Source organism: Macrobrachium nipponense, chromosome 31, assembly GCF_015104395.2.
Source record: "Macrobrachium nipponense isolate FS-2020 chromosome 31, ASM1510439v2, whole genome shotgun sequence".
NCBI lineage: Eukaryota > Metazoa > Arthropoda > Malacostraca > Decapoda > Palaemonidae > Macrobrachium > Macrobrachium nipponense.
The window spans coordinates 26,086,017-26,102,049 of record NC_061093.1 but is presented as its reverse complement, the minus strand read 5'-3'; the positions used below and the strand labels follow the sequence as shown (position 1 = coordinate 26,102,049).

The window sequence follows — 16,033 nt, the reverse complement described above, 5'->3', positions numbered from 1 at the left end:
GAGAGTAGAGAGAGAGAAGAGAGATGAGAGAGAGAGTGAGAGAGAGAGAGAGAGAGAGAGAGAGGATATCTTAATTTGCTTTCAGGGAGAATGGACGACCTCATGAGTTCCAGCGCTTGACCTTTGCCTTAAATTTTATAGTTTCCCAGTCCATATACGAGCATGTTACATTTTTGGGGGATGGTCAAATGAAACATCTTGAATAAAAGCACGAGAGTAAACACTTATTTACAAGGCACTGTACAGATATGTGATTATTGGCACAGCCCATAGATAATTCGACACAGGGCACAACAGTAAGGAAAACTTGTCATGATTACAAAGAGAGAAGTAATACTTACTTCAACAGAAAAACGATCATTTTTTCTTACAACCAGCCAATAAAAATGGCTCCTAAGATTTTTTTTTTTTTGGTTATATTCAGCAGGTCTCTGATGAATAACGATAAATTTTACAAATACAAAGAAAAGAAAGTTATGAAAAGTAATATTTACTCGAGTTACAACGATAAACGAGACAACCATGTAGGCAATAGCCTGGATCCTGGCAATAAGGTAGATATTCCCTTGCCTCTTCCCAAACGTGAACGGGAATATATACGAGACATTTTTAAGATAACAACCTTAATTTCCTACTGTACTGGTTTATATGCTTTTTGTGCTCGAACATGCAACATAAAAAATGAGAACATTTCAGTCACTTAACATACATAACTCACTTTACACTTGTTTGGCAACATGCTTCCCTCGAAAAGAAACACTTAACTGGGTATTGAATTTTTACCAAAACTCGAAGATAAAACTTTTTGAGTTATATTTTGATATACTTTACCTTCCGAATTGTGCCATTATATATATATATATATATATATATATATATATATATATATATATATATATATATATATATATATATATATATAAGCGCACTGTCATGCACATGCATACACACGATACATATGTATATATATATATATATATATATTTATATATATATATATATATATATATATATATATATGCTTATTCCTACAGAAAAAAGTGTCGTCTTAACACTAAAAAAGCTTCATTAAATTTTTAATGAACACGGGAAGGAATCACTGAAAAAGAAACAGATACAACATATGTACAACGCACGATTCATTAAATAAGGTCATAATAGAACTGCTATCTACAGGTATCATGAATAAAAAAAGGAGGAAATGACGTATAAGTGTCTATATCACAAGTTCAGTGCCCCTAATACATCACGCCATTTCCCGAGGGGGACCGGTGAAGCGTCACATACATTTTTTGCTGTTTATTAAGATGTGTTTCCTTTTCATTACAGCGAGAGAGTAAAGGGTTGGAACCCAAAACGTTACGATGAAGGATTACAAAAAAATTAAATCCCTTTTTGTTGTTCTTTTGTAGAAGAGTTCAGTCGGTATGAATGATCTATGAAATGGTGAAAAAATAAACTAGACTACTATTTTTGCTTTTTCTTAGAGCATTGGTGTGATTCATAGCTCTCCACTAATAATTACGGAAGTCAAGTCTGATTTCTTTTCTTGAGGAATTCTGAAAAAATCACTACAAATCACTCGTTAAGTATATAATGATTTCATGGCGGTCCTTTGATTCCTCTCTATCGTGTTGCTCGATGAAAACTAGGTTGAGTGAGGTATGGGGGGAAATGAGGTAATGGGGGATGATAGCGATGATACGAAGATGACGTCAGGGTAAACAAAAGATTCAGGGCGACACTGGCACTCTTTGAGAATCTAGTTCCTGTTCTTGCGCCTGTTGAAGAAGGAGAATCTGCGCCTGCCTCCGGCGTCTTGACCTGCCTCTTCCTCTGCTGCTGCCGGTGCCTCTTCCTCTGCTGGCGCGGCAGACTCTCCCTCGACGGGTGCTGCTGCTGCTGGGTCGGCTGCTGCCTCGTCCGCGGCGGCTTCGGGGTTCACCTTCTGCAGGCTGTTCCTCTGCGGAATCACGGAATGATTGTTAGTATTCACAGAAAATGGACTGGAACACGGGGGATGATAACTTGCTTCTGCGTTTGGTCACGTCACTTGTACTATGAGATCTATTATAAGGTTTAAAGCTTCCACTGGTCACTAATTCTATAATGAGCATGGTAAACAATACAATCAGGAATCAAGAAAGTTCATCGTTACAAAGCTACGTAATGGTTTACACATATTGGTATACGTATTTTTCATATGGGTCTATTCTGAAGTCTAATTTTATTATTTCAGAGGGTTACGAATGATTATTTATCACAACCAAAAGTATACACATTTTTCAAATGAATGATTTCTCATGAAACTGACAAGATTCTACGTTTATTTTTCAGACAAGGGCTTATTCAAACATGATAACTTTGATTACCGGGGAAACAAGAATGAAGCTTTCGGGTTATTTTTAGTGGCTAATGCTAAAGTGTGTAAAGGCAATTGAAGAACTTGAAATGATTTCCGGTAGTTCAAGTCACATTCGAACTGGAAGTGAAACCGATTAGAAATGACGGCGTCTAGTATGAAGAAGGATAAAGGAGTCACAGGAACAATTGGGTAAAAAGAATAAAGTGTTGGTCTGGAAGTCCACCCGGTAAGATGGTAGGAAAAATTGAAGACAGAAGCTACAAGTTAAATGGCATGGAAAGAACTTTTTTTCTTTTTCTTTTCAAAAGGAGTCGTATTATTTGGTAAATGACAAATGATTTTTGGGACTCCACTGGATCCTTAAGAATTCATTGGTCGACAGATGACGCTAATGATTTGTAATGAAGAGACTGGAGTGATATGTGAGGTGTACAAAACATAAGTGAAGGAAGGGAACCTACAGAAGACACTAACAAGACGATAATGTATTTGAAGAAGTTTAAAATGGAATGAAACGGAAAAGTGAGTAACAGTTCTCGCAAGTTCAGAGAACTGGAAACCAAATGCAAAAAGAACTTGAGCGCTTTAATTGAGAATATCTTAAATAATTAGAACTATAAGAAAAGATAAATTTGCAGTGCAATTTTCATAGCCTATGATCATTTCTTCTATTGTCACGCTTCGGAGTTGCTTTGCTCTATTAGTCGTTACCAATTACATTTTCCAGCTTTCAAGGTTTCTTAGCTAACTGGTGCACAGCCTTCAGTGAGATATACTTGTTAAGCCCCGTGTGATCAGTCTCCTTCAGGATTCACTCAACCGTTAAACAGTTGCAATTTTTCTTCACTTCACTCGCTTCAAATATGAACTATAAATACTGATTTTATAGTCGAATTTTTTTTTTATCATTCTCATGCTTAATACTGACGCTAAAAATACTTTTACGCCAACCTGATTCTCAAACTCCTTGCACTGAATTTGAGAATAAAATATATTTACATTCAGTCGCACTCATGTTTCTCTAAGCAACAGTTAATTTTGAAAAATTTTATCCAACACACAATCATATATATTATATATAAATATATATACTATATATATATATATATATATATTATATATCTATAATATATATATATATATATATATATATATATTAATGGAGTGTGCGTGCGCGCTTGTTGGGATATTCTCTGATTTTTTAAATACCTGTGCTACCCGAGAAACTTGAAAGGAAAGAAAGGCATTTTAGTGAAATACTTACGAAAAGTGAAAGTGGGAAAATATTGTAAGTGTCAGTAAATTCGTAAATGCTTTAGATATGAAAAATGTCTAAAAAACCAGATTGGTAGGAGTACTTAAGAGACTTTTAATGGTTGCGTGAACATTAAATGAAAAGCGTATTATAGGATTGAGGTCGAAGATAGTCTGGAGAGGAGAAACAAAGCCTTTTTTGAAAAGGACCAGGTACTGTCAGTCCAAGGACATCATTAGGACTGTTACGTTTCGTATCAAGAATCAAGATTTCTGCAGTTTGTCCGGCTGGTAGAGTCGAAGTTGCTTGCTGAGGAAGTCATCTTGTCCAGGATTATAAACCTTGAGAAATTTTTGCAGTCATAATTTCTTATTGGTCTTTGAAGTTCTTCTGGGTGCTTCAACCTCCCGTCCAGTATTCCCGTTAAGAAAAAAAGTCTTTTTTTAGGAAGAATTAACATGTCTTAAGCTATATAGCAAAGTTTGTGAAAACGTATTTGTAAATGAACTAAAATTATTGTATTCCAAATAAAAATGAGTTAATGATCTATGGCTAAGCAAAGATGTATAGAATTTATTACAGTTTTGTTGATTCTTGGATCTGGAAACAGTTACTGTTACTTAACCAAATGCTTACCTATCGCTGCAGTATCGTCACTTTGAATATTTTCTTCAGCTGGGACTTCTCCTTCTGTTGCAGATGGATCTTCGGCAGGCTCACTTCCAGGACGGGGTTTCCTACGTCTAAACAAGTTAGAAAGTCCTCCACGACGTGGTGGTGATGCAGATGTTGCAGCTGCTTTTGTGGGTTTTTGTGTTGGAGTAGGCTTTGATGGGGTGCGATTTCGGAACCGTAAGCGCGTACCAACTGGTCCTCGGGCAGGTGGCTGTGGACTACTGCTTTCATTGTCTGACAAACTTTCTTCGGGTGATGGAACATCAGCCTCCTGATCTACGGGGTTTTCAACAATCTGTTCCTCTAAGCCCGGGGTATCAGGATGAATTTCCTCTGCAGGAACAGTTTCTTCCTCAGCTACTGTTTTCTCTGTAGCAGCACCACCCCGAAGTCTTGGATTGAGGCGATTACCTAGTCGAGAAGCTAAGGGTCTTGTCAGACGGCTCCTACCAGGAGAAGGTGGCGACGCCCTTGGTGCTGAAGCCTTTTCTTCATCAGCAGGATTAGCATTTACTTCCTGATTATCACTTTCAGATGTCTGTTGTTGTGGTTTTCTAGTATGAACAGGACCACGAGCACCAAAGCGATGTATTGCTGGCTTAGGCCTTCCTCTTATTCTTGTGTCAGCTGCAGTAGCTTGTGATGGGGAAACAGCAGACTCTGTACTGATCTCAACTTCACCTTCTACCTCATCAATGACTTTTTCCTCGATCGGTTGTTCTTCTGCAACATCTACAGTTGGTTCAGTGCTAACTTCATCGGCAGTTGTACTTCCCTTATTTCTAAATCTATTTCTGAAGAGGCCAGGTCTAGTGTTTACCCTATTATTTGGTTTTGGTCTGGGAGTCTCTGGCCGAGCAGCTTTAGGAGATTCAGCTTCAGTTGTTGGGGATGATGGCCGTTTAGCACCTAAACTAGGTCTGGTAAATCGGGATCGTGTTCCTACAGGCCTTCTTGGGGATGATTCAGTTGTTCCAGATTCACCAACAAGAGAATTTTCAGAATTGGACTCACTAACATCAGAAGCAGAGGTGGTTGAGCTACTTCTGAATCTACTTGCTCCAAAGCGACTGGGTTTAAAACGACTGCCATGCGAAGTTTCGGATTCTGCATTAGGTTCTTCGCTAGCTTCTGTGTTAGATAATCTAGTATTCTCTCTCCTTGACCCAAATCGAGAAGCTCCACGATTTCTAGAATTGAAACTACCACGTGACCTAATAGCTTCAGTAGTGGTAGGTGGTGGAGTTGTAGTGGTTGTAGTGGTGGTAGTAGTAGTAGTAGTGGTAGTAGTAGTAGTGGAAGTAGTAGGCTCTTCTGTGCTAGGTTCTGGTTCAGGTTCAGGTTCAGCTGCTGGCTCAGATTCTGTTAAAGATCCTGGAATTTCTGTTCCTACTTCCGGCAAGTATGATGGACTTTCTGTTGCAGTATCGTCATAGTCATAGATGAGCTCATCATAATTAACAGGAATCTCAGTGTCATAATCAAATGCTTGTGGAATTTGTGTTGTGGCATCTCCCATCTCCCCAGGGTCAGCTACACGAGAAAGAGCATAAAGGTTGGCAGCACTGATTTCAGCTTCTGAGACTGTGGATGTAGGAATGATTTCAGTTGTTAATTCTTCTTGGGCTAATAAATCTGACACTGTTGTAGTGCTAGGTTCGGTAACTTCTACACTTAACTTTCTACCCCCTCGGCTTGATTGCCTTCCATGAGGAGAATGAGCTCCAGTTACTTCTGGAATCAAAGGAATCTGATCTTGTTCATTGAGCCCAACTTGTGACGTTTCCTCGAAAAGAGGCTCACGTTCACGTGTAGGAAATGGAGTGGGAGTGGTTGTTGGGTTGCGAGGTGGGAAACGTGTCTGAACTGGTAATTTTTCTTCTTCAACAGTTACACCAAGAACAGTATTATCCTCAATGTTTTCTTCTTCTCTGGATCGGAAACTACCCCTGGTCCTTGATTGACAAACGAGCAGAGTGAGATGCAGTACCCCTGGACCTTCCAAATGTAGACCTCACTGGCTCATCAATAACATTAATTTCTTGGTCATTGACAACAGGCCGGTGGCTTTGAGATCTGCTACTACCTCTGGAACTACCTCGGAATGAACGTTGTGTGGTAGTAGTGGCTTCGGTTGTAGTAGTTGGAGGAGGAGTGGTTGTTGTAGTAGTAGTGGTAGTTGTACTGGTGGTTGTTGTACTAGTAGTGTCATCAGCAGGTACTGTAAGAGGGTCTGCATCACCAGGGACCTCCTCCCCTTCATAATCATATTGAGGATATTCATCATCATAGTAGTATATATATTCATACTCGTACAGCTGACCATTGACTTCCTTAATTTCAATCTTGCTTCTTACTTTCTGCTCTGTTTCCGAAGGGAACAAAAGTTTGTCGTCTGTGTTGAATCCCTTACCAAAACCTAAATCACCTTCATCAAAATGTTTGCCATACAAGTCATTTACAGGTGGGTTCTGGGAGTCTTTTGGAGCATTAGCACCCAAAATCTCAATGTTTGATCCTTGTCCTTCTGAATCAATGATTAAGTCTGTAGCATTAGCAAAGACTTCAATAAGAGTCTCATTATTTGCTAAGTTAGTTTCATTGTGCTGTGATACTTCTTTGAATGGAGCAGTTTCTAAGACCGGAGTGTTCAGGTGTTCTTCAGTGGCATTTAAAGATAGGTCACTTACTAGTGCATCATCAGCAAAATAATCTGCTTCTAAAAAGGATTCAGTAGATTGCTCTGCAACAGGTTCCGTTTCAAGGTAACGTAATTCTGGTGACAGTTCAGAATGAGCAATTTGCTCTACTGCAGCAGTCTCATTTTCAGGTCCAATATGACTGTGTTCAAATTCCATGTGATGCTTAACGTGCATACTTTCCCCTTCTACTTCTTGCATGGGAAGGCTTGTTACTACTGATATCAAGGTTTCTAGTTCAGGCTCCAAAGCAGTGGCATTCTTGAAAGGCGATGGAGTCATAACTGGCACTTCAAATTCCTCAGGTAGCTGGGTAGTTACATCTCCATCAGTCAGATCTAAATACTCAAGTAGTACATCCTCAGTAACTGGTTCCCCAACTTCAAGTGGTAAAACTTCATCAGGAGTGATCAAAATGTCACCAAGAGAAGCAATATCCAAGTCAGAAAGAGGGTCATCTACAGAAGCTGCATTTAGCTCAGTCATGTTCACCAAATCAGTGCTACCCTGGCCATTTTCTAATCCTACATGAATGAGTTCTCCATCTTCAACAGTTATTACAGACTCCTCAGATCTTTGGGGGGATGCCCGGAATGCTACAAATTCTTCCCCAGGGATTGGTTTGGTTAGGACTTCAGGCTCAGGCTTTTTCTCCTGTACAGGTGTAGGGGTGGTTACAGGTACCGTTTCCTCTGTCACGGTTGCCTTTTCTTCGTTGTCTTCGTGCTGTGGACGGACTCCAAACCGCAGACTAGGCCTTCGCGGGGGAAGGCGAACTTTGCCACGTGCTGTTGCTGCCTTTTCCTCAGGAAGGGGAGTGGTCGTGGCAACACCTCCCTCGGTTGTCAAACGGTTGGAGGGGCTCAGTCGGCCGCGGGACCCAAACAGGAAGCGACGTCGGTCGCTCTGTGCGTGTGTGCTGATGACAGCTAATGCCATCAGCACAAGCAAGTTCATCCTGCGGAGAAAAACAAAGAAGTATTAGGAACAATGTCCAATTATTCATTCTAACTGAAAAATTTATATATAAATTATTCAGATTATTCAGCCTTAAGAAGTACATGAAAATGCTTCTTTATCCTTTCTCAGGGATGATCTTTTACTTCTTTACATAATTTGAGTAATTTACCCGCGTCCTTTAGGAGCAGCAGTTGGTGTCAATTTTAAACCCATTGTTTAGTTCCAGCACAAAAAAGTAAAAAAATTTCAAAAACAAAATTATAGAAAAAATGGCCCATTTTCTATAGATCTAAGCGAGCTTAATCTGTATACTCCTGATCACTGCTCGGTTACACAGAGTACGAATAAGTGAGAGCAACACTTTCATATTTGAATTACCATTATTAATATTCAAAAGACGAACCCTATCCATATGGAACAACCCCACAGGGGCTACTGACTTGAAATCTAAGCTCTCAAAGAATATGGTGTTCATGAGGAGGAAGTAAGAGGAGGTAAAGGGAAATACAGAAAGAAGAGATCTCACTTATCAAAAAAGAAAAAAAAACATATTAATAAATAAATAAAAATGTATTAAAATGCAAGAGACTAGTATTAATTGCATGTCACCCCCAGGTGGACTGTTCCACAGTCTAACGGTGTGAGGAATAAAGGACCCATGAAACTAAGAAGTTCTACAGCGAGGCACAGACAGACAAGAGACCATACGTCGATGGACCAAGTCATAAATGCTACCATTAGGAAACAGAAATCTACCATCAAGAACCACTATAAAAAAAAAACTTAAATATCTGGCAGAAGCAGACATCCATACCGGAGAACAGCACTCTACTAGTAAAGGAAGGACAAATGACTGAATTATGTAATCGTAACGCTCTCTCATTACTCAACATGTTTGGATGGTAAAACGTTGATAAATTCAGAAGCTGAAGTCGACAAATTCTGAGTAATTCTACTTCTACAACAGGATCCAAAATTTGTACAAACTTTCTTTTTAAATTTTCAAGTCATATTCCGTGGATTGAAACTGGCTTTCCTCGGTTAAGTCATTTTGCCAAAACGTGGTATTTGAGCAACAAGGACTAGACCTCGGCTCATGTAAGTGGTCGGTGTACCAAGATACATATATTCTATGCAAATAATGAGGGAGAGAGAGAGAGAGAGAGAGAGAGAGAGAGAGAGAGAGAGAGAGAGAGAGAGAGAGAGATGGCGTGTCTGATTTTCACACATACAAAGTAAATAGATTTTAAAAAATAAAGAACATATCGTTGATATCCAATCATAATCATTTGCTTGATAAGCAATGAAACAATAGAAGCAACTTTTTTTTCTCAGATTCACAATATGTTTTCGCTTTGATTCACAACACCTGTTGGAAACTTAGTATGCATGGCCAAAGAAAAATAATTTAACCATATGCATTTACTGATCAGTAGAAGACCAGGTCACAGATTCATTCAAAATCTACTTAATCGATTTTCGATGCAAAAACAACGACTAAAGTGCGATGAAAAACGAAAGCATAAGAATTCAAAAGAAAAACATCAGAATTCAAGTTGAAAATCCGACCACTGAACGAGTGAAAGGAATGCTGAACGTAAGAATTAGAACCTGTTCTTAAACTCCGTAATTTGAGTCTGGTGCCGTCGTGGAAGATTTACCAACGCAGGCTTATGCTGCGTTTAACAACCGGACGTTCACAACAAAATACATTATAATCAGCAATATTATTACTATTATCATCTGTAACATAAAATTGTTTCATCCTTTAACGGACCGCTTTGCTACATTCATGTACGATGTAGACAATAATTAAATCGAAAATGTGAATTTAACACGTCAAGACAGTACTACTGAAAATATGGGAGCGACACCGAAGTCTGGAAAAATATCAGAACGCGAGTAAATGTTTTCAGATTAAACGTGTTTTCGTTTAACTATCTCTCTCTCTCTCTCTCTCTCTCTCTCTCTCTCTCTCTCTCTCTCTCTCTCTCTCTCTCTCTCTCTCTTCTTATTTATATATATATATATATATATATATATATATATATATATATATTATATATATATATATATATATATATATATATATAATTTTGTACCATCCTTATGCTAGTTTTTGGATCCCACTAAGATATTGCTCTCGCAGACTTAAAAAAGTAAATTGACATAATTATTTTTCAGAAAATAAGGGGGACCTTCATTTCTGAGGCGGAGAAAGAGAAAGGAATATTTGAAAAGAGAAATCCATCATTAAAAGGAATTGCGAGAAACACTCATATCTTAATATAACATGTGTTGGAGTAAAAGTGGAAGGAATTTTTTTATTTTTATTTTTTATTTTTTAGAGTTTTAAGGTCTATTTATGGCCAAAGTAATGGCCGTCGTTAATGGTACCTGAGAAATATGATACTGGCGCAAAAGCCAGCGAAGAATATTAAAGATGGAAAACTTAAAAAAAATCGATCCCATCTGCAGAGAAAACTTCGTTTAAAATAGTTTAACAGTCTTCAGAAGAAGTTCGAATTGCATTTGAAATTCCCCTCACACTTTCCAGACTTCCAAACTTCTTCCACATTTTCCTACTAACTGAAGCTTCAGTTTTGTCTAAAATGGCAGCAAAATTGGAATGAATGCACGAAGCAGCCTCCTTTAAGGCTGCCATCCAAGAATGCATTCTGTCTGTAACGTTTTATATGTAATCTGACAGAGTCCTTCATGTTTCTTCATCTTTTTAGAGTCAATCTTCAGGCAGTCAGTGGTTCGATTGGCTCTACATCCAACTGTAATCCTTCTCACTTCTGATCAGAAAGACGTAACTCGAATACTTTCATTCATAACAGACCACCTGTTAAGACTCTGTTAGACCATTAAGTTTTAATAACTTGTCACTTGAGAAAAGCTGATGCTTGTTTTTAACATTTTCCGTTTCTTCACTTATAAGGTTTTTAAGTATCAGAATCTTTAATGAGCAGCCGGTACTAGCTCTTTTTAACAACGACTCGTTTTCCAAACAAACGTTAGAAGGTATTAGATCAGGTGTCTAAAGTGCGGGCCACTACAAGGCCATTAGCAACATGGAACGGTAAAACTATTTCCCCTTGGTTTTCCATAATAATAAAATAAGGTATCACAGTGAACTAATAAGTAGGCTTTTAGTTATATGCGTATCCAAACACTGAACTGATAAATTGGGTAATTTGTTCAATGTAAGATAAGGATTAAAATTCTATTAATTATATCGGTCATTTTGGTTTTGCTTAAGAAATGAAGTATGTTTCATTGGGTTTAAAAAGTAATAGACCTTTTTATTACGTTTCCTGTAAAGAGTCTTTGAACATCACATGTGTGTGTGTGTGTGTGTGTGTGTGTGTGTTTAGAGCCTGGGGTCGTTATACTGGAACATGAAGAGATAATGAAACCGGTTACTGGGCATCATAGAAAGTGAAGCAAATTAATGATACAGATACAGGTATACGCTTTTACGTTTTGAGATGTCAAAAGTCATCTGACCCTCCCGGAAGTAACAGAGGTAAAAGCTCTATAAAGACTCTTTGTGACCCGACTTGATGCTTTAGCTGCGCAGTGCTCATAAGCTAGAAAACGCCACCATGAGTATATCAATGACAGTCCATTCCTGACATTCCAAAGGCTAAGCGCTGAAATAACGCATCATGGTACGCATATTTACAACCAGAACTGACTTTTTTTTAACATGAGGGGAGGAAAAGTAAACTTATACTACGACTTTTACTTTCAATAGACACCTGACGGGGAGATTAGGTTCCCATTGGATCGCCAAGGAAGTGTCTGTTGGCGGATATTGCCCGTTCAGAAGATTAAGATTCCAACCTTTGACATGAAAATGATACGTGATCCAAAACAGCTAGGTTAGAAATGATGAAATACATGCACACACACACACACACACACACACACACACACACACACACCACACACAACACTATATATATATATATTATATATTATATATATATATATATATATATAGTGTGTGTGTGTTTGTTTGTGTGTGTGTGTGCGTGCGCGCGCGCGCGCGGCCGCGAGCCGGAAAGTTCTAACGAACAATGCATATAACAAACGTGATGAAAACCACTGGTCCATATAAGGAAGAAGACTTCAGGGTTTTATATTTATGCAAACTTTGCCTTATTCATAACAAATATTGCTGCTATTGCAGAATATTTGCCTATTAAGATTGTGTTTGGTGCAGCAAAAAATGCGAAGCTATAAAATCTCTTTTGAAATTACTGAATAGGCTTCTGATTTCAGACATGTACATATATCACACACACACACACACACACACACACACACACACACACACACATATATATATATATATAAATATTATGTACATGTGTATGTATGTATAAATTAAATAATATTATAAATATTCATTATAAATAATATATATAATAATTATATATATATAGTCTATATATATATATCTAGATATCTAATATCTAAATATATATATACGTTTGCTATGAATTAGTTCTCGTATATATTATATATATATAATATATATATGTATATAGAGAGAGAGAGAGCGAAGAGAGAGAAGAGAGAGAAAGAGAGAGAGTGAGAGAGAGAGAGCACTGACTACTTAACATCGGACGATCACGCAAACAAGTCTACCCTGCGATGAGTTTTGAATTACCAGCAACGATTGATGTGCACCCGCTAATGCAAAACTTTACTCGAGAGTCCAATAGAGTCGGTCGGGTCACTCCTGTTTCTTCGTTCAAGTCAATAAAAATCTCCGTTCACCGAACCAACAGCAGAGAACCCCGTTAGAACGACCAGTTCAAACTGGTCTTTCGAGTTAAGCTCGTCAATGTTTTGCTGTACTTGACGTTGGGTAACGCTTCAAGTCCGGGAGATTTTTATTTATGTACAGAAAAGTAGAATGGGATTTTTTCCACCGAGGATTTTATCGAGAGAGAGAGAGAGAGAGAGAGAGAGAGAGAGAGAGAGAGAGAGAGAGAGAGAGAGAGAGAGAGAGAGAGAGAGAGAGAGAGAATTTATATATCATGGCCCCAACGTTAGCCGAGATTTGTATCTAGTGGACCCCAAGATTAAAGACCGTTGATATCAAAGTAGGTGGACCTGGGAGTTTCCTTCTTTTGCTTTAATTTACAGGTAAGAAATATAGAGGCATATAATGAGGGAAAAGTATTGTTTTAGGGGACTCTAGCTACTGTATGGTATCACTATTATTATCATTATTAATGGAACATGCAACAAAAATATCAACTTGCAACGAAATCTCCTCAACAGACTAAGTACATCTGTGAAAGATGTCAGTGAGACTGAGAAGCTGTGACGCCAGGTAACTCCCTCATCTGTGAAAGAAAGAGCGCAGAGCAGAAAAGCGGAGCGGAATCTCTTAAATACAACGCAGCAGTTAGGATTACAACTCTGCAGATACATTTTTTCTTCGGCAACCTGAAACGGATCACTGACGGCCTCGAGTGACAACTTTTACAACGGGTCATTTTGTCGCGGATTGAACGCTGTTCAGACCTCTTTCCTTTTCTCGCCACGCATACAAGTCGTGATCCTATTATTCAGGCGGAATCAGATTACGATAAAGAGCACGTTGATACAAAGTAACAGCTAAGATTACCACCATCCAATAATCTGCGCTTAAAATTCGATGGCCAGGTATCAATGATACGCAAGTTCTAGACATCAATTGTTAATTTAGGGTATGGCAAATAATCGCCCTCCTACAATTATCAAATCTTGCTCATCACTGCGCCTCGAGAACCATTGTGAATCGATTCATCCATCCGTCAACCCTAACTTTCTAATACCTTTTGATTAATTGTTTTGCTAGCATGCCATGGACTGACAAGATACCCAGTGAAGTCTGAATTTCGCGGCTTGTGTTTCAGTCAGCTCACTGCGAGTAGCAACACTTACAAACCCACCACACCCTTTGCCGTGTATATTCCGAAATATTAGAAAGTTACTGTTGACATCGACTGGCGCCCCCTATCGTCTGCTGCTGATTACAGCCTCGGCTTTCATTTACGACCCCAACTCATAATGAACAAATAATCCTGTATCTGCTGCTGCTGGAGATGAAGGTGGCCTTATGCCAGGTCCAGCGCTCGCTCCTTGAGCAGCCCGTAACTTACACAACGTTGGCAGTGCAACCCATTTACCCAGAATGGGCAGAGACGGGCTCTTGCCCATCTCACCCTCCTTTTGAACAATCTTGGGGAAGTTTGACCTTGATGGCGTCATGGTACCAACCTGCAAGAAGAAGAAACAAAGAACATTAATACAACAAAGGTCAAGTAAGAGGGAGATTGTTAAGCTAACAATGACTTAGCAGAAGACAAAATGGAATTCGTGATTTTATATTAAACTTATGGAGATTGCATAATTTGTAAACCTAATGCATCCAGTTTAGGACGCTAGATATAGAAAGACGAAGTTACATACATAAAACCGTACCGAACAGATAAATTCCCAAAATATCAAAAAGTAATTACTTATAATGCATGTAGTGTCTCATGGGATTATCTTTCCTTATACAGAGACAATCACTTATACATAGATCTCAGGTGCTCAGGAACATCAGTCAATTGGCATAGTAGCTTGTGATCGGTATCTTTTTTTATTCACTCAGGATGGCTTGACTGTGAATATCTCTTGCTCGGATAACTGCCAGTCAGTATGTATGTATGTATGCATGTATGTATGCATGTATGATATATATATATATATATATATATATATATATATATATATATATATATATATATATATTTATATGTGTGTATTCATTAATTTATTACAAATAATTAATTAAAAGCGTTTTCCCATACCCCCGCATGGCAAGATATTAATATTTCATGGAGAAATGTATGTATGCTGTTTAAACTTTCATGAGACTACAGACTGAATGGATTTTCATTACCGAAGAAGGCATTAAATGTTGTTACTTAGGAAAAAAAAATATTGCATATTAGCAAATGACTTTTCACGTCCCTTTAAGTGCAAAATCTGTAAAAAGTAGTATGTGAGTATCTTTGTGACTGTCAAAAGATTTAGGGTGACAAAAAAAGCAAACAATAAGTACAAAACGAAAATTCTATCAAATCGATTATCCGTTAGTCTCTTCATTAACCTTGAAAAGGTGACTTGTACAAAAACCTGCTTTGATATCTTTTTGTCTTATGTGGCAAGTAGGTTTACTTCAGAAGATAAACATACGAACGAAAGTCCATTTACAATGAACAAATGGACACACATCCATGCTGGTTGCCGTGGTAAAAATTGCCTTTAACCGTGAAGATTCGATTAGATTTTTGCAACGAGATACACGTGAACATAAATGTTAACTGGTATCAACTTACATAAATCAACTATACTCGTATAGACATAGATAGACAGACAGAGATGGAGGGAAAAGGTCAGGTATACCGATAATGAACTTACACTTCCTGTCAGGCCTGAGAATATCAAACTCGACGATAGGGCAAATATTTCAAAATCGTTCACCTCTGACCGAAATTTTTCGAGTTTCTATCAAGACCAAAAATCAACCTCGAGATCAGGTTACCTTGAGGGGTACCAGTTTCCTGGGATGGAATACCCTTTAACACGTTATATTTAGATCTATATCCGGTGCACACAAACGCGCGCGCACACACACACACATGCACGTATGTACACAAACATAAGCCGTTATTGGGCTGTTAATATTAGTTGATCGCCTTGAAAAGTCTCATTTATCTCTGGCGCCTATTACAATGCCTCTTGAGTTTTCTCTGACTCACGAATCACTGAAGTCATTGAGAGCATTTGTCTTTGCAATGAATGCGTAGAAGAATCGGCCATCAGGGAGACAATGTATTTGCTATTTATATCTCTTTGTTAATGTCAGTTCTGTTCTCATTTCGAAGCTTTGCCTGATTCACTGACAGTAGCAGAATGCCGATTCAGCTCTCTGACACCCAAAAGCCACAGAAATGAAAATTTAATGTCAGCTTTCTAAGTTAACATTGAAAGTTGAATGAGTTAACATCTTTGAAATCC

The 16,033-nt window shown here is 38.2% G+C and overlaps 1 protein-coding gene across 1 annotated transcript in view; it reads right to left on the bottom strand.

Annotated features, from left to right (window-relative positions):
* Positions 1-203: 203 nt before the first annotated feature.
* LOC135206704 (uncharacterized) overlaps positions 204-16,033 on the bottom strand; it is a 63,330-nt gene continuing 47,500 nt past the window's right edge. The window contains 3 exon segments of the mRNA XM_064238125.1: positions 204-1,963; positions 4,257-6,255; positions 6,257-7,952. Of these exon segments, the coding sequence (XP_064094195.1) occupies positions 1,734-1,963; positions 4,257-6,255; positions 6,257-7,952 (3,925 nt within the window). The 3' untranslated portion in view covers positions 204-1,733.